This window comes from Taudactylus pleione, unplaced genomic scaffold (genome assembly GCF_031769625.1).
Source record: "Taudactylus pleione unplaced genomic scaffold, aTauple2 ptg000304l, whole genome shotgun sequence".
Lineage (NCBI taxonomy): Eukaryota > Metazoa > Chordata > Amphibia > Anura > Myobatrachidae > Taudactylus > Taudactylus pleione.
In genome coordinates, this window is record NW_028284705.1 from 271,193 (window position 1) to 290,346 (window position 19,154).

At 46.9% G+C, this 19,154-nt stretch overlaps 1 protein-coding gene across 1 annotated transcript in view; it reads right to left on the reverse strand.

The window, feature by feature from the left end:
- Window positions 1-1,010: 1,010 nt before the first annotated feature.
- Window positions 1,011-19,154, reverse strand: part of LOC148511581 (microtubule-actin cross-linking factor 1, isoforms 6/7-like) — a 255,456-nt gene continuing 237,312 nt past the window's right edge. The window contains exons 38-40 of the mRNA XM_088442060.1: window positions 16,669-16,835; window positions 16,454-16,577; window positions 1,011-7,247 (exon numbers count right to left, since the gene is read on the reverse strand). Of these exons, the coding sequence (XP_088298186.1) occupies window positions 7,222-7,247; window positions 16,454-16,577; window positions 16,669-16,835 (317 nt within the window). The 3' untranslated portion in view covers window positions 1,011-7,221. The remainder of the gene's footprint in view (window positions 7,248-16,453; window positions 16,578-16,668; window positions 16,836-19,154) is intronic.

Sequence of the window (19,154 nt, forward strand, 5' to 3'; positions counted from 1 at the left end):
ATTGGTGGCGTTGTCAGATATCACAAATCCCCAGGAGAGTCTAAGTGGGGTAAGCCACTGGGCGATGATTTCCCTGTTTCTCTAAGAGGTTGTGGGCGGTGTGCCTCTTACTGAAACCGGTGATACACAGCGTAGCCTGCCTTGGAACGAGCTGGCGTTTCTGAGATGCTGCTACTGGTGACGCTGCTGTTGTTGCTGCGTAAGGCGATACATCTACCCAGTGGGCTGTCACAGTCATATAGTCCTTAGTCTGCCCTGTTCCACTTGTCCACATGTCCGTGGTTAAGTGGACAATGGGTACAACCTCATTTTTCAGGACACTGAGGACACTTTTTCTGACGTTTCTGTACAGTCTCGGTATTGCCTGCCTAGTGAAGTGGAATCTAGACGGGATTTGGTACCGGAGGCACACTACCTCCCTCAATTGTCGAAATCCCACTGCACTAATGGCGGATACCGGACGCACGTCTAACACCAACATAGCTGTCAAGACCTCAGTTATCCACTTTGCAACAGGATGACCGATGTCGTACTTCATCCTCCTCGCTAAGGACTGTTGGAGGGTCAACTGCTTAGTAAAAGAAGTGGTGTTCCTACTTCCTCTCTGGGATAGGCTTAAACTTGGACCTTCCGCTAGTAAGGGAGGAGCTTGCTCTGACTTCACAATTAGTAGGATTGGAAGAACCCAGTCCATTAAGGTAGGTGGGTTTATTGGGTTCCACCAGAGGATGGGGTGGGTAGGATTACTCATTCTGAAAAACCAAATTTGAATAGTATGTTTGCAGTTGCTTTTCCTGAGCCACCACCTTTATGAAAGTGATACACTTTGGACCTTCTTCCCGCCAGCTACGGTGTGTTGTGCGTTATTTACTTGGGTTTAGAGATTATCTGAAATGCAGCATAAGATTGCGCCATATGCCATATTGGAGAATGGGAAGGAGCGGTGGGCACAGGATTACTCCGATGCCCTGACACACGCCCATAGGCTGACACAGAACGGACACATCCCAGAGTATAGAAAAGCTTTATTTTACAGATTAGCCTTTGTACAAGGGTTAGTTACAGTACAAGTGTCTACATTCATGGCAGCGAATATGCATATATAACCCGCACTGTGCCCATACATTGCGTGCAGAAGGGAAGACATCTGTATGGTGGTAACATTTAGCTTTGCTTGGGTTCCTCATTGGCCTACCCCAGTGTCGCAGGACGAGGGAAGATCATACTTCCAGATGGGAGAGTAATGACCCCCTCCCCAACCCGGCCGAGGAGAGAGCCTGGTGGGGAGACGTGGGGCGGCAGCTGCTATATAGGAAATTCAAGGTTATTCTGGAGGTCTAACATAACCAAAGTGTAGCAGGTATATGGCTGACAGGCTACCTCTGTATTCAGGGGGGGCGTGTGGTGTGTCCTGTACATACAGCTAATGGTATTCACATGCTCCTGGCTCATTTATAGCAGCCGTTATCCCAAAGATCCTGAGAAAGAAGATTCAGTCCTCCTTATCCTGCACTGATGAGCGCTAGGAAAAGGAAAACAGCTAATGACTGTTATAAGCCAGCAGAAAATATCTGAAATCATTCCCCGATTGTATTTATTATCCCCCTGCGTAGAATCAGGAGACACTCAGCACCAGGGGGAATTGTATCAAACTTTGGAGAAGAAAGCAACCAATCTGTTTCTATGAAATGACAGTCAGAAGCCGATTGGTTACTGTGGGCAGCTTCTCCATTATATCTCTCTCCGAGGCTTGGTATATCTCCCCTCCAGTCTCGCTATCACCGGGCACCATTTGTACATCTGCACAGAGAGCAGGAGAACAGGTGCATAGAGGGATTTTATGCTGCAATATACGATGACGGGATTCATTTACCAAATTGGTGAAATGATTATTGTTGTTCCCCTGATAGTTGCATAATGGTATTTTGCACATCTACAAAGTGTCAGGGTGTTTATTCTGCGGATATTCTCTCCCTGAGACTTAAAACAGGTGACGCACAATCTCACTGCTACTCCGCGCGTCCAAATCATTTCACCGCAATGTGAGCGTGAAAAGTGTCGGTGAAATGAATCTGGGACAGTGGCGGCTCTCCTGTGACAATGTTACAAGGTACTGTCCCCTCATCTTATTGCTTCTTCTGTAGTGAGACCCTAAGTGTGGAGACAGCATCCTAACAGACCCTATACAACAATTTCCCTGGGAGGGACTGTAATAACCCACCCGTATTCACTAAGACGGCGCTACCTACGGCAATGTCACCCAACACTGAGACTAACATACAAACTCCAAAAATATCTCTGAACAAAACCCACTGCGGATACATTTCCTTCCTGTCCCATATACAGATAACACGTTTCCTGCAGAGATCTGGTAGCACCATGACACCCACTCACACAGACAGAATCACAGACACTCACACAAACACTCACTCACACAGACTCACAGACACTCACACAGACAGACTCACAGACACTCACACAGATAGACTCACAGACACTCACACAGATAGACTCACAGACTCACACAGATACTCACACAGATAGACTCACAGTCAGACTCACAGACGCTCACACAGATAGACTCACACATACAGACTCACACATACACTCATACAGATAGACTTACAGACATACAGACTCACACAGATACAAACACAGACAGATTCAGACACTCACACAGATAGACTCACAGACACTCACACAGTCAGGCTCACAGACACTCACACAGATAGACTCACACAGACACTCACAGTCAGACTCACAGAGATTCACGCAGAGACTCACAGACACTCACACAGACTCACAGACACTCACACAGTCAGACTCACAATCACATAGTCAGACTCACAGACACTCACACAGATAAACTCACAGACACTCACACAGTCAGACTCACAGACACTCACACAGTCAGACTCACAGACACACTCTACAGGTAACAGTGATTTAGTGTTGATGAATGGTACGATATTTCCAGAACAGATCACTAGCTCCTGTGGCTGAGGCAGTGGGCCTGAGATTCAGGTGCACGTAATGTTGATGTCGCAAGCAAGCGGCCGATGTTTTTAGTCTGCGCATGGTTACCGCACAAAGACACAGATACATGTACTTCTCGGAGGTAACAGGAGGGTGGCTAGCCAGACGCGGGCGTTTCAGGGTCAGCGACTGCATCCAAATACACAGCTGCAATGACCCCTCCCACCCCACACATCTAGAACATACAGATATCACATGCTATCTCTTTCTTCTCACTTACTGTGTCCTTCTGTCACTTCTTACTTATGTGACCTCTCTCCTCACTCCCAGACCACCAAGGGACTGGTCAGCGGATCCCTGCGTCCTGCGCTCATCGCTGCTAACACTCAAAGCAATGTTATGGCGTAATTTCCTACACAATATCCATATCTGTATAATTTCCCTCTCACACATACTGCTTTCCTAATCCCAGGGGCTCCAGACTCCTCTCCAGGACTTTCTTACACCCCCTCAACTCATTAATAGCCATTTACTAATGTGTGGGCTACAGCCACATCATTTCCTGGGCAGGAGACCAGGCCTCGGACTATACTCCAATGAGATTACACCCATCACGGGCAGGAGACCAGGCCTCGGACTATACTCCAATGAGATTACACCCATCACGGGCAGGAGACCAGGCCTCGGACTATACTCCAATGAGACTACACCCATCAGGGGCAGGAGACCAGGCCTCGGACTATACTCCAATGAGATTACACCCATCACGGGCAGGAGACCAGGCCTCGGACTATACTCCAATGAGACTACACCCATCAGGGGCAGGAGACCAGGCCTCGGACTATACTCCAATGAGACTAGACCCATCATGGGCAGGAGACCAGGCCTTGGACTATACTCCAATGAGATTACACCCCTCAGGGGCAGGAGACCAGGCCTTGGACTATACTCCAATGAGATTACACACATCAGGGGCAGGAGACCAGGCCTTGGACTATACTCCAATGAGACTACACCCATTAGGGGCAGGAGACCAGGCCTCAGACTATACTCCAATGAGATTACATGCATCAGGGGCAGGAGACCAGGCCTCGGACTATACTCCAATGAGATTACACACATCAGGGGCAGGAGACCAGGCCTCGGACTATACTCCAATGAGACTACACACATCAGGAGCATGAGACCAGGTCTCAGACTATACTCCAATGAGATTACACACATCAGGGGCAGGAGACCAGGCCTCGGACTATACTCCAATGAGACTACACCCATCAGGGGCAGGAGACCAGGCCTCAGACTATACTCCAATGAGACTACACCCATCAGGGGCAGGAGACCAAGCCTCGGACTATACTCCAATGAGATTACACCCATCAGGGGCAGGAGACCGAGCCTCGGACTATACCCCAATGAGATTACACGCATATGGGGCAGGAGACCAGGCCTCAGACTATACTCCAATGATATTACACACATCAGGGGCAGGAGACCAGGCCTCAGACTATACTCCAATGAGATTAGACACATGAGGGGCAGGAGATCAGGCCTCGGACTATACTCCAATGAGACCTTGTAGGCAAACTCCATGTGGGAAAATGCATTTCCAGATCTTCTGATGAATGTTACAGGTGTCTAAGAAGGAACGGTAATACCATTCAAAGCAGAACAAAGCGTGTATTGTATAGAATAATATTGGTGTTTAAATACCCTGAGAAACGGCAGCTTGCTTAGTAAATTTACCCTATGATGTGCCCTCACTATCAGGATTAATTTAAATCATACATGAGGAGTATCCGCAGTATTTCAGGTCATACTATAGAAGAATTTCCCCTAACTGACTATCACTGAGTACACTCACTGACTGTCCTCCACTGTGTACTCTCTCACTCATTGGCCTCCCCTGTGTACTATCACTGACTGTCCTCCACTGTGTACTCTCTCACTCATTGGCCTCCCCTGTGTACTCTCTCACTCATTGGCCTCCACTGTGTACTATCACTGACTGTCCTCCACTGTGTACTCTCTCACTCATTGGCCTCCACTGTGTACTCTCTCACTCATTGGCCTCCCCTGTGTTCTCTCTCACTCATTGGCCTCCACTGTGGACTAACACTGACTGTCCTCCACTGTGTACTCTCTCACTCACTGGCCTCCCCTGTGTAGTATCACTGACTGTCCTCCACTGTGTACTCTCACTCATTGGCCTTCCCTGTGTACTCTCTCATTCATTGGCCTCCCCTGTGTACTCTCTCACTCATTGCCCTCCACTGTGTACTATCACTGACTGTCCTCCACTGTGTACTCTCTCACTCATTGGCCTCCCCTGTGTACTCTCTCACTCATTGGCCTCCACTGTGTACTATCACTGACTGTCCTCCACTGTGTACTCTCTCACTCATTGGCCTCCACTGTGTACTCTCTCACTCATTGGCCTCCCCTGTGTTCTCTCTCACTCATTGGCCTCCACTGTGGACTAACACTGACTGTCCTCCACTGTGTACTCTCTCACTCACTGGCCTCCCCTGTGTAGTATCACTGACTGTCCTCCATTGTGTACTCTCACTCATTGGCCTTCCCTGTGTACTCTCTCATTCATTGGCCTCCCCTGTGTACTCTCTCACTCATTGGCCTCCCCTGTGTACTATCACTGACTGTCCTCCACTGTGTACTATCTCACTCATTGGCCTCCACTGTGTACTCTCTCACTCACTGGCCTCCACTGTGTACTATCATTGCTTGCCCCTTCCCCTGTGTACTCTCTCACTAATTGGCCTCCCTCATGTAGTATTACTGGCTGGACTCCCCTGTGTACTCTCTCACTCATTGGCCTCCACTGTGTACTATCACTGACTGTCCTCCACTGTGTACTCTCTCACTCATTGGCCTCCCCTGTGTACTCTCTCATTCATTGGGCTTCCCTGTGTACTTTCTCACTCATTGGCCTCCACTGTGTACTATCACTGACTGTCCTCCACTGTGTACTATCTCACTCATTGGCCTCCACTGTGTACTCTCTCACTCATTGGCCTCCACTGTGTACAATCACTGCTTGCCCCTCCCCCTGTGTACTCTCTCACTCATTGGCCTCCCTCGTGTAGTATTACTGGCTGGACTCCCCTGTGTACTCTCTCACTGATTGGCCTCCCTTCTGTACTATCACTGGCTGGCCTCCCCTGTGTACTCTCTCACTGACCGGCCTCCCCTGAGTACTCTCACTCACTGGCCTTCACTGTGAAACTCTCCCTCACTAACCTCCACTGTGCACTCTCAATCAGTTGGCACTCTGTACTCTCCCTCTCACTGGCCTCGACCCTGTACTCTAACTTACTAGCCTCCACTCTGTACTCTCACTGCACTGTGCACCTTCCTTCCATGGCCTCCACTCTGCACCCTCCTTCCCTGGCCTCCACTGTGTATGCTCACTCACTGGCCTCCACTGTGTTCTCTCGCTCTCTGACCTCCATTGTGCTCTATCACTCAGTGGCCTCCACTATGTTCTCTCAATCTCTAGCCTCCACTGTGCTCTCTCACTCAGTTGCCTCCACTGTAACCGTCCCTCACTAGCCTCCACTGTGCACTCTCATGAAGTGGACTCCACTGTGCACCATCCCTAACTCTGCACTCTCATTCTCTGGCCTCCACTGTGCACCCTCTTTACCTGGACCCCACTGTGTAAGCTCAATCACTGGCCTCCACTGCGTACTCTCACTTACTAGCCTCCACTGTGCACCCCCTCTCACTAGCCTCCAATGTCTTCTCTCATTCACTGGCCTCCACTCTGTACTTCCATAGTGGATGCAAGATATAGGTTTGTCTCCTGATGCACTCAGTGCATGAATCCAGCCGCTATCCCTCCTGAAGCCTCCGCCGATAAGATGATGTCTAATTACCTCTCCTGGTAGCAATACAGCAAATGGTAAATGATCAGCAGTGTTTGACTGCACCAAGCACCCTAACAAGGGCTTTTTAGTGTTCATGAATGACTGCTTAATGTAGCTGACAGTACTGATCATGGAGACGTCACACTCACACTCACACTCTCTAACACGGCTACCAGTCTCTATCACTCCTCTCCCAGCAGGCCTCCACATTTCAGGCTGTCCTGAGCTCCAGCCACAGTTGTCCGTGACCTGTGGACAGCAGTTTCCAGGAACATTAATCTGCATATTAGGGACCAGCCCGTAGCTTCTATTTTGCAGATCGGAATCACCATGAGCTTCCCGGGACAGAGGTTACAGAAGGTCATGTTGGGGTGGTGTCCGTTGTATCTGAAATACAACAAGAATGGTCATACAGTATACTGCAGACAGTAGCCGGATAAGCAGGTTAGATAGATGGTGTAGGGTGATCTGGGATAAGCAGTTAAATAAATGGTGTAGGTCACCTGGGATAAGCAGTTAGATAGACGGTGTAGGTGACCTGGGATAAGCAGTTAGATAGATGGTGTAGGGTGATCTGGGATAAGCAGTTAGATAGATGGTGTAGGGTGATCTGGGATAAGCAGCTAGATAAATGGTGTAGGTGACCTGGGATAAGAAGTTAAATAGACAGTGTAAGTGACATGGGATAAGCAGTTAGATAGATGGTGTAGGTCACCTGGGACAAGCAGGTTAGATAGGCAGTGTAGGGTGATCTGGGATAAGCAGTTAGACGGTGTAGGGTGATCTGGGATAAGCAGTTAGATAGATGGTGTAGGGTGATCTGGGATAAACAGTTAGATAGATGGTGTAGGGTGATCTGGGATAAGCAGTTAGATAAATGGTGTAGGGTGACCTGGGATAAGCAGTTAGATAGATGATGTAGGTGACCTGGAATAAGCAGTTAGACGATGAAAATGATATTGGATAAGCAGGTTAGATAGACAGTGTAAGTGACCTAGGATAAGCAGTTACAGTAGATAGACAGTGATGGGTGATCTGGGTTAAGCAGGTTAAATAGACCGTGTAGGGTGATCAGGGATAAGCAGTTAGATAGACGTTGTTGGTGACCTGGGTTAAGCAGGTTAGATAGGCACTGTAGGGTGATCTGAGATAAGCAGTTAGATGGTGTAGCTGACCTGGGATAAGCAGTTAGATAGATGGTATGTGTGACCTGGGATAAGCAGTTAGATAGACGGTGTAGGTGACCTGGGATAAGCAGTTAGATAGATGGTGTAGGTGACCTGGGATAAGCAGTTAGATAGCAGTGTAGGGTGATCTGGGATAAGCAGTTAGATAGACAGTGTAGGTGACCTGGGATAAGCAGTTAGATAGGCGGTGTAGGTGACCTGGGATAAGCAGTTAGATAGACGGTGTAGGTGATCTGGGAAAAGCTGTTAGATAGACAGTGATGGGTGATCTGGGAAAAGCAGGTTAAATAGACAGTGTAGGGTGATCAGGGATAAGCAGGTTAGATAGACAGTGTAGGTGAATTGGGATGAGCAGGTTAGATAGGCAGTGTAAGGTGATCTATGATAAGCAGTTAGATAAACAGTGTAGGGTGATCTGGGATAAGCAGCTAGCGGTGTATGGTGTTCCAGGATAAGAATGTTAGATAGGTGGTGTAGGGTGATCTGGGATAATCAGTCAGTGTAGGGAGCACTGGGATAAGAAGGTTAGATAGGCGATGTAGGCGATTTGGGATGAGCAGGTTAGATAGGTGGTGTAGGACGTGATGGGATAAACAGTCAGATAGACGGTGTAGGTGACCTGGGTTAAGCAGTTTGATAGACGGTGTAGGTGACTTGGGATATGCAGGTTAGATAGGCACTGAAGGGTGATCTGGGATAAGCAGGTTACATAGACCGTGTAGGGTGATCAGGGATAAGCAGTTAGAAAGATGGTATAGATGACCTGGGATAAGCAGTTAGATAGACGTTGTTGGTGACCTGGGTTAAGCAGGTTAGATAGGCAGTGTAGGGTGACCTGGGATAAGCAGTTAGATAGACAGTGTAGGGTGACCTGGGATAAGCAGTTAGATAGCCGGTGTAGATGACCTGGGATAAGCAGGTTAGATAGACAGTGTAAGTGACCTGGGATAAGCAGTTAGATAGATGTTGTAGGTGACCTGGGATAAGCAGTTAGATAGGTGGTGTAGGTGATCTGGGATAAGCAGTTAGATAGACGGTGTAGGTGACCTGGGATAAGCAGTTAGACGAGTTGAGGCCTGTTATGTACTCACTGAAGGGGGTGCTGGGGTGTAGGGGGGGGGAGACGACATTTTGTGGCATGAGAAAATATGCAGACATTACATAACTATCATAACCCATGGGAGTTCATAGCTTGCCGCCTTACATAGGTGACCTGGGAAAAGAAGTTAGATAGACAATGAAAATTATCTTGGATAAGCAGGTTAGATAGACAGTGTAGTGTGATCTGGGAAAAGCAGTTAGATAGACACTGTAGGTGACCTGGGATAAGCAGTTAGATAGATGGTGATGGGTGATCTGGGTTAAGCAGGTTAAATAGACAGTGTAGGGTGATTAGGGATAAGCAGGTTAAATAGTGTAGGCGATTTGGGATGAGCAGGTTAGATAGGCGCTGTAGGGTGATCTATGATACGCAGCTAAATAAACAGTGTAGGGTGATCTGGGATAAGCAGTTAGTGGTGTATAGTGCTCTGGGATAAGAAGGTTAGATAGGTGGTGTAGGGTGATCTGGGATAATCAGTCAGTGTAGGGAGCACTGGGATAAGCAGTTAGATAGACAGTGTAGGCGATTTGAGCAGGTTAGATAGGTGGTGTAGGGTGATCTGGGATAATCAGTCAGTGTAGGTAGCACTGGGATAAGAAGGTTAGATAGACAGTGTAGGCAATTTGGGATGAGCAGGGCCGCAACTAGGGGGAACTAAGGGGGCACGTGACCCGGGTGCCGGACTTGAGGGGGTGCTGGGAGGCTAGGTTGCTGCTCTTGTGGGTTTGGAGCCGCATTCCAGCCTTTAGAGGCACTGAGACACCGTCAATCTAAAGTGGTGCTGGTCGCAAGCTAATTAGTGCTCGCGGACCGGCAGCCTATCAGCAATTGGTTCGAGAGTGGTGCCACATTACAATGACGGCAGTACTGACAGTTCCCCAGCGTGTGGCAGACCCGTCCCGTGCCACCCCGACCTCACCCACCACACGGTCTTGGCAGGTAAGAGAAGGAAGATAGGGTATTAACTGTGACATAATGTGTAAGGGGTATTACTGTGACATAATGTGTAAGGGGCATTACTGTGACATAATGTGTAAGGGGCATTACTGTGACATAATGTGTAAGGGGTATTACTGTGACATAATGTGTAAGGAGCATTACTGTGACATAATGTGTAAGGAGCATTACTGTGACATAATGTGTAAGGAGCATTACTGTGACATTGGGCCTGATTCAGACCCACTCGCGAGCGGCTGTCCGCTCGCAAGTGGGTCGATGGTCTGCACTGAGCATGCGCACGACGGAGGGAGCTCCGTCGTGCGCATGCGCCAGACCCGACGAGCGAAGGACTTTCCTTCGCTCGTTGTGTCCGATCAAAGGGGGCGTGCTGTCAATGTTGATTGACAGCACGCCCCCTTTGGTGGGCGTGCCGGGGGCGTGCCTCCCTGACGGGGGCGTTCCCACGGGAACGCCTCCCGTCAGAAGCCGGCCCACTGACATCACTAGTGATGTCAGTGGGAGTGATTTTGGCTCTGATAGAGCCAAAATCACTCCGGAGCTTGCGGTTGAAAACCTCAACCGCAGGCTCCGGCTCGCTATTTCGATGGTCGCGATGGTCACGACCATCGCGGCCATCAAAATGCACGCTCGTATAGCCTGTGGGTGGTGACCCACAGCTATACGAGCGTCCAGGAGGACGCTCCATGAAAATGGAGCCCGGCCCTCATGCAGAGCGTGCGCTCTGCTCAGAGCGTACGGCTCTGAATGAGGGCCATAATGTGTAAGAGGCATTACTGTGACATAATGTGTAAGGGGCATTACTGTGGTATAATGTGTAAGGGGCATTACTGTGGTATAATGTGTAAGGGACATTACTGTGACATAATGTGTAAGGGGCATTACTGTGACATCATGTGTAAGGGGCATTACTGTGGTATAATGTGTAAGGGACATTACTGTGGCATAATGTGTAAGGAGCATTACTGTGACATAATGTGTAAGGGGCATTACTGTGGCATAATGTGTAAGGGGCATTACTGTGACATAATGTGTAAGGGGCCTTACTGTGACATAATGTGTAAGGGGCATTACTGTGGTATAATGTGTAAGGGGTGTTACTGTGACATAATGTGTAAGGAGCATTACTGTGACATAATGTGTAAGGGACATTACTGTGGCATAATGTGTAAGGAGCATTACTGTGACATAATGTGTAAGGGGCCTTACTGTGACATAATGTGTAAGGGGCATTACTGTGGCATAATGTGTTAGAGGCATTACTGTGATATAATGTGTAAGGAGCATTACTGTGACATAATGTGTAAGGAGCATTACTGTGACATAATGTGTAAGGGGCATTACTGTGACATAATGTGTAAGGGGCATTACTGTGACATAATGTGTAAGGGGCATTACTGTGACATAATGTGCAAGGGGCATTACAGTGACATAATGTGCAAGGGGCATTACTGTGACATAATGTGTAAGGGGCATTACTGTGACCTGTGACATAATGTGTAAGGGACATTACTGTGACATAATGTGTAAGGAGCATTACTGTGACATAATGTGTAAGGGGCGTTACTGTGACATAATGAGTAAGGAGCATTACTGTGACATAATGTGTAAGGCCATTAATGTGACATAATGTGTAAGGAGCATTACTGTGACATAATGTGTAAGGAGCATTACTGTGACATAATGTGTAAGGGCATTACTGTGACATAATGTGTAAGGAGCATTACTGTGACATAATGTGTAAGGGGCATTACTGTGACATAATGTGCAAGGGGCATCATTACTGTGGCAATGTGTAAGGGGCATTACTGTGACATACTGTGTAAGGAGCATTACTGTGACATAATGTGTAGGGGGCATTACTGTGACATAATGTGTAAGGGGCATTACTGTGACATAATGTGCAAGGGGCATCATTACTGTGACAATGTGTAAGGGGCATTACTGTGACATACTGTGTAAGGAGCATTACTGTGACATAATGTGTAGGGGGCATTACTGTGACATAATGTGTAGGGGGCATTACTGTGACATAATGTGTAAGGGGCATTACTGTGACATAATGTGTAAGGGGCATTACTGTGACATAATGTGTAAGGGACATTACTGTGACATAATGTGTAAGGAGCATTACTGTGACATAATGTGTAAGGGACATTACTGTGACATAATGTGTAAGGGGCATTACTGTGACATAATGTGTAAGGGGCCTTACTGTGGCATAATGTGTAAGAGGCCTTACTGTGGTATAATGTGTAAGGGGCCTTACTGTGGTATAATGTGTAAGGGGCATTACTGTGACATAATGTGTAAGAGGCATTACTGTGACATAATGTGTAAGGGGCATTACTGTGACATAATGTGTAAGGGGCATCATTACTGTGACATAATGTGTAAGGGGCATCATTACTGTGACATAATGTGTAAGGGGCATCATTACTGTGACATAATGTGTAAGGAGCATTACTGTGACATAATGTGTAAGGGGCATTACTGTGACATGATGTGTAAGGGGCATTACTGTGATATTTGTAAGGGGCATTACTGTGACATAATGTGTAAGGGGCATTACTGTGACATAATGTGTAAGGGGCATTACTGTGGCATTATGTGTAAGGAGCATTACTGTGACATAATGTGTAAGGAGCATTACTGTGACATAATGTGTAAGGGGCATTACTGTGACATAATGTGTAAGGGGCATTACTGTGGCATAATGTAAAGGGGGCCTTACTGTGGTATAATGTATATGGGGCATTACTGTGGCATAAATGTATAAGCGGCATTACTGTGGCATAAATGTAAAAGGGGCACTACTGTGGCATAATGTATAAGGGGCATTACTGTGGCATAATGTATAAGGGGCATTACTGTGGCTTAATGAATAAGGCATTACTGTGGCTTAATGAATATGGGGCATTACTGTGGCTTAATGTATAAGGGGCATTATTGTGGCACAATATGTTGTAAGGGACATTACTGTGACATAATGTGTAAGGGACATTACAGTGACATAATGTGTAAGGGACATTACTTTGGCATTATGTTTTTTAGGGGACATTACTGTGACATAATGTGTAAGGAGCATTACTGTGACATAATGTGTAAGGGGCATTACTGTGGCATAATGTGTTTTAAGGGGCATTACTGTGGCATAATGTGTTATAAGGGTCATTCATGTGTGGCTAATGTGTTGTAAGGGACATTACTGTGGCATTATGTGTTATAGGGGACGTTACTGTGACATAATGTGTTTTAAGGGGCATTACTGTGGCAGAATGTGTTGTAAGGGGCATTACTGTGTCACGAAACCACGCACCCTTTTTGTCCCCTACTGAATGTTGTGGTTTTTTGGGGGGTAGGTGCCAAATTATGGCCTTGCCCCGGGTGACAAAAATTCTGGTTTCGGCCCTAGTGTAGGTGACCTGGGTTAAGCAGGTTAGATAGACTGTGTAGGGTGATCTGGGATAAGCAGGTTAGATAGTGGTGTAGGGTAATCTGGGATAAGCAGTTAGATAAACAGTGTAGGGTTAGATAGGCGGAGAAGGGTGATCTAGGATAAGCAGTTACATAGGCGGAGAAGGGTGATCTAGTATAAGCAGTTACATAGGCGGTGTAAAGTGATCTGGGATAAGCAGTTCGATGGGCGGTGTAGGGTGATCTGGAATAAGCAGTTGGATAGCCGCTGTAGGGCGATCAAGGATAAGCAGATAGATAGGTGCTGTAGGGTGATCTGGAATAAGCAGTTAGATAGACAGTGTAGAGTGATCTGGGATAAGCAGTTACATAGGCGGTGTAGGGTGATCTGGAATAAGCAGTTAGATAGGCGGTGTAGAGTGATCTGGGAGAAGCAGTAAGATGGGTGGTGTAGGGTGATCTGGAATAAGCAGTTACATAGGCGGTGTAGAGTGATCTGGGATAAGCAGTTAGATGGGTGGTGTAGGGTGATCTGGAATAAGCAGTTACATAGGCGGTGTAGGGTGATCTGGGATAAGCAGTTAGATGGGTGGTGTAGGGGGATCTGGGATAAGCCGTTACATAGGCGGTGTAGAGTGATCTGGGATAAGCAGTTAGATGGGTGGTGTAGAGTGATCTGGGATAAGCAGTTAGATGGGTGGTGTAGGGTGATCTGGAATAAGCAGTTACATAGGCGGTGTAGGGTGATCTGGGATAAGCAGTTACATAGGCGGTGTAGGGTGATCTGGGATAAGCAGTTACATAGGCGGTGTAGAGTGATCTGGGATAAGCAGTTACATAGGCGGTGTAGAGTGATCTGGGATAAGCAGTTAGATGGGTGGTGTAGGGGGATCTGGAATAAGCAGTTACATAGGCGGCGTAGGGTGATCTGGAATAAGCAGTTAGATAGGCGGTGTAGAGTGATCTGGGATAAGCAGTTAGATGGGTGGTGTAGAGTGATCTGGAATAAGCAGTTACATAGGCGGTGTAGGGTGATCTGGAATAAGCAGTTACATAGGCGGTGTAGGGTGATCTGGAATAAGCAGTTAGATAGGCGGTGTAGAGTGATCTGGGATAAGCAGTTACATAGGCGGTGTAGGGTGATCTGGAATAAGCAGTTACATAGGCGGTGTAGGGTGATCTGGAATAAGCAGTTACATAGGCGGTGTAGGGTGATCTGGAATAAGCAGTTAGATGGGTGGTGTAGGGTGATCTGGGATAAGCAGTTACATAGGCGGTGTAGGGTGATCTGGAATAAGCAGTTACATAGGCGGTGTAGGGTGATCTGGAATAAGCAGTTACATAGGCGGTGTAGGGTGATCTGGAATAAGCAGTTACATAGGCAGTGTAGGGTGATCTGGAATAAGCAGTTACATAGGCAGTGTAGGGTGATCTGGAATAAGCAGTTAGATGGGCGGTGTAGAGCGATCTGGGATAAGCAGTTAGATGGGCGGTGTAGGGTGATCTGGAATAAGCAGTTAGATGGGCGGTGTAGGGTGATCTGGAATAAGCAGTTAGATGGGCGCTGTAGGGCGATCAAGGATAAGCAGTTAGATAGGCGGTGTAGGGTGATCTGTAATAAGCAGTTAGATAGACAGTGTAGAGCGATCTGGGATAAGCAGTTAGATGGGCGGTGTAGGGTGATCTGGGATAAGCAGTTAGATGGGCGGTGTAGAGTGATCTGGGATAAGCAGTTAGATGGGCATTGTAGGGTGATCTGGAATAAGCAGTTAGATGGGCATTGTAGGGTGATCTGGAATAAGCAGTTAGATGGGTGGTGTAGGGTGATCTGGAATAAGCAGTTAGATAGACAGTGTAGAGCGATCTGGGATAAGCAGTTAGATGGGCGGTGTAGGGTGATCTGGGATAAGCAGTTAGATGGGCGGTGTAGAGTGATCTGGGATAAGCAGTTAGATGGGCGGTGTAGGGTGATCTGGGATAAGCAGTTAGATGGGCGGTGTAGGGTGATCTGGAATAAGCAGTTAGATAGACAGTGTAGAGCGATCTGGGATAAGCAGTTAGATGGGCGGTGTAGGGTGATCTGGGATAAGCAGTTAGATGGGCGGTGTAGGGTGATCTGGGATAAGCAGTTAGATGGGCGGTGTAGGGTGATCTGGAATAAGCAGTTAGATGGGCGGTGTAGAGCGATCTGGGATAAGCAGTTAGATGGGCGGTGTAGGGTGATCTGGGATAAGCAGTTAGATAGGCGCTGTAGGGCGATCTGGGATAAGCAGTTAGATGGGCGGAGTAGGGTGATCTGGGATAAGCAGTTAGATGGGCGGTGTAGTGTGATCTGGGATAAGCAGTTAGATGGGCGGTGTAGGGTGATCTGGGATAAGCAGTTAGATAGGCGCTGTAGGGCGATCTGGGATAAGCAGTTAGATGGGCGGTGTAGGGTGATCTGGGATAAGCAGTTAGATGGGCGGTGTAGGGTGATCTGGGATAAGCAGTTAGATGGGCGGTGTAGAGTGATCTGGAATAAGCAGTTAGATGGGCGGTGTAGGGTGATCTGGAATAAGCAGTTAGATAGATGCTGTAGAGTGATCTGGGATAAGCAGTTAGGTAGGCGGTGTAGAGCGATCTAAGTTAAGCAATTACAGTAGATAGACATTGTAGGTGAAAAGGAAACATCGGTCTACAGTCAATATGTAGGAGATGGAATTACAGACGTAAGTGAAGATATGTGTAATCTGAGAATGGCAAAATCACTGCAGTAAAAGTGAAAAGTGGGCATTGGGTTGGCAGTGCAGGTGAACTATCTAGGAGAACTACAAATCTGGAACCCCCACATGAGGGTCTGAGAGGACAGAGTAGGTAGGTGGTTTGCATCAAAGGGTCTGAGAGTAGGCTGTAAGTCTAAGGACACTGAGGAGATGCTGTGTGCCACTGACCAGTTGCGGTGGAATTGGTGCTGTCTTCAGCTGCTGAGAACTTTAGCTCCATTCCGTCTGTAATGAGAGATGACCTGGATCTGTGACACCGGTCACCAGAGCGAGTTCTACGGAGGACAGTTTGCTGGAGGAGACAGGGAAAAGGAGTTATAATAACCAGATAATGAGCCACACAGAAGGAGACCCCAAACTGCAGTCACCCCCACATTCCTCACCTTCCTGTTCTGGGGGCTGCTGGGGGCAGAGGCACTGGTGTACAGGCTCAGGCTGGAATTGGAACCCTTAGCTGTGGTCTGGTTCCCAGCACATTTGAGGGTCGATGAGGAGAAGGAATCGGGGGAAAGGTACTTCTCATTGATTTTCAGGTTGGTCCGGCCTTTCACTGCAATACAGGAGCATCTTTATATCTCTCCCGGAGCTTTTATACGGAAGTCAGAACCTTGACTCAGACTTTAGAAATGAAGATTAGAGACCTGATCTCATAACACACCTCAGATTCTGACATAGCACGCCTGGTATGTACTCACTGTGGGGGGTGGCGGGGGTGTAGGGGAAGGGGTGGGGGAGCCGCCATATTGTGGCCAATATGCAGACATTACATAACTATCATAACCCTTGGGAGCTCATAGCTTGCCGTCTCACCAAATTGTGCAGGCGCACAGAATCCTACCTCCACTATGTTATAGGAGACGGGTGCCTTGAACTATACCATACTCTGTAACACTGGGCCTGATTCAGCAAGGAACGCAGGTCCTAATATGCAAGCAATCGGCCGATTAATTCGCACTGCACATGGGTATACATGCATTGCAGTGCGCGAACCAGACGTTGCTATCGGGACTGCGATGGCAGAGGCTTCGCAGACCCATGGCAGAGTGATTGACAGGAAGTGGCGTTTGTGGGTGGTGATGAGGGGTGGTCGGGTGAACGCAGGCGTGCCAGTGCGTTGGAACACCGTTGCATGGGCGTGCATAAATTATCTACTGCGATACCAGACGCCTCCTGAGGCCTCATAGCATGTGCTGAAGTAAGTAATTCCTGAGTGAGGTCTGACCTGGCTTAACTGTGCGCATGGGTCAGATGTTATTCGATGTTACCGATTGTTTAGCTATGTTGTCAAAGTATACGGACGTGAGTAAGGGGAAGTGGGCGTCCTTATGTTAGGCTGCGATCGCAATGCGAATGCAAACATTTACATATCACCGCTGATCTTAGCAACTACGTTGTGTGCATATAAGCGTAATAGCGATTCGTAGTGAATCAGGCCCACTGTACGCAAATATAAACACTCCATTCCCGCACTTCCAAAGACGGGTTATATCCGCAGCTAGACACGGACAGTTACCACATAATAAGCAACTGCACAAGTATTATACAGGATGAGTCTTCCATATCCAAAATGCTTGGGAATAGGGGTATTTTGGATATCAGAATATTCTGTATTGAGGAATATTTGCATAATGTAATGAGATATATTGGGAATGGGACACAAATCTAAACACAGAATGCATTTATGTTTCATATACACCATATACACACAGCCTGAAGGTCATTTTATACAATAGTTTTAATAATTTTGTGCCTAAAATAAAGTTTGTGTACTGTACATTGAACCATCAAAAAGCATCAGTCATACTAAAAAAAAAAATCATATTTCCAAATATTTGGATTTGGGAGACTCATATCATTGTCCATCATTGAGACTCATCTCCTGTACACGGTGTGGGCAACCATTTATTAGGCGGTCAGATGAAATGGGGATAATATATAATAGTCCTGCCTTGTATAACGTTAGGATCACCCCTTCTACTAGCTCCAACTTTAACATGTTGTCTCCTAAGAGTGGCTTGTTTCACCCTCATTTAGGTCTTCAATCAGTAATACTTATGTATATTTTATACCTCATTCTGCTCTTTATCTTCTCATATACTCTCCTATACTGTCTATAACATCTTCAACACTACTACATCCTCTCCTATATCATCTACTACATCTTCTCCTATATCCTCTACTCCATCTTCTCCTATACCCTCTACTACATCTTCTCCTATACCCTCTACTACATCTTCTCCTATACCCTCTACTACATCTTCTCCTATATCCTCTACTCCATCTTCTCCTATACCCTCTACTACATCTTCTCCTATACCCTCTACTACATCTTCTCCTATATCCTCTACTACATCTTCTCCTATACCCTCTACTCCATCTTCTCCTATACCCTCTACTACATCTTCTCCTATACCCTCTACTACATCTTCTCCTATACCCTCTACTACATCTTCTCCTATACCCTCTACTACATCTTCTCCTATATCCTCTACTACATCTTCTCCTATACCCTCTACTCCATCTTCTCCTATACCCTCTACTACATCTTCTCCTATACCCTCTACTACATCTTCTCCTATACCCTCTACTACATCTTGTCCTATATCTTCTACCACATCTTCTCCTATACCCTCTACAGCATCTTCTCCTATACCCTCTACTACATCTTCTCCTATATCCTCTACTCCATCTTCTCCTATATCCTCTACTAGATCTTGATCCGTTATTTACAATTAATTAAAAAATATTATTTTACCATTATTAATGAGCAGTGTAGTTATATGAATTAATTGATTAAAAAAATGTAAAACTTAAAAATAAATTTTTCAACAACATATTATAAAACATGACATAATAAAATAATAATAAT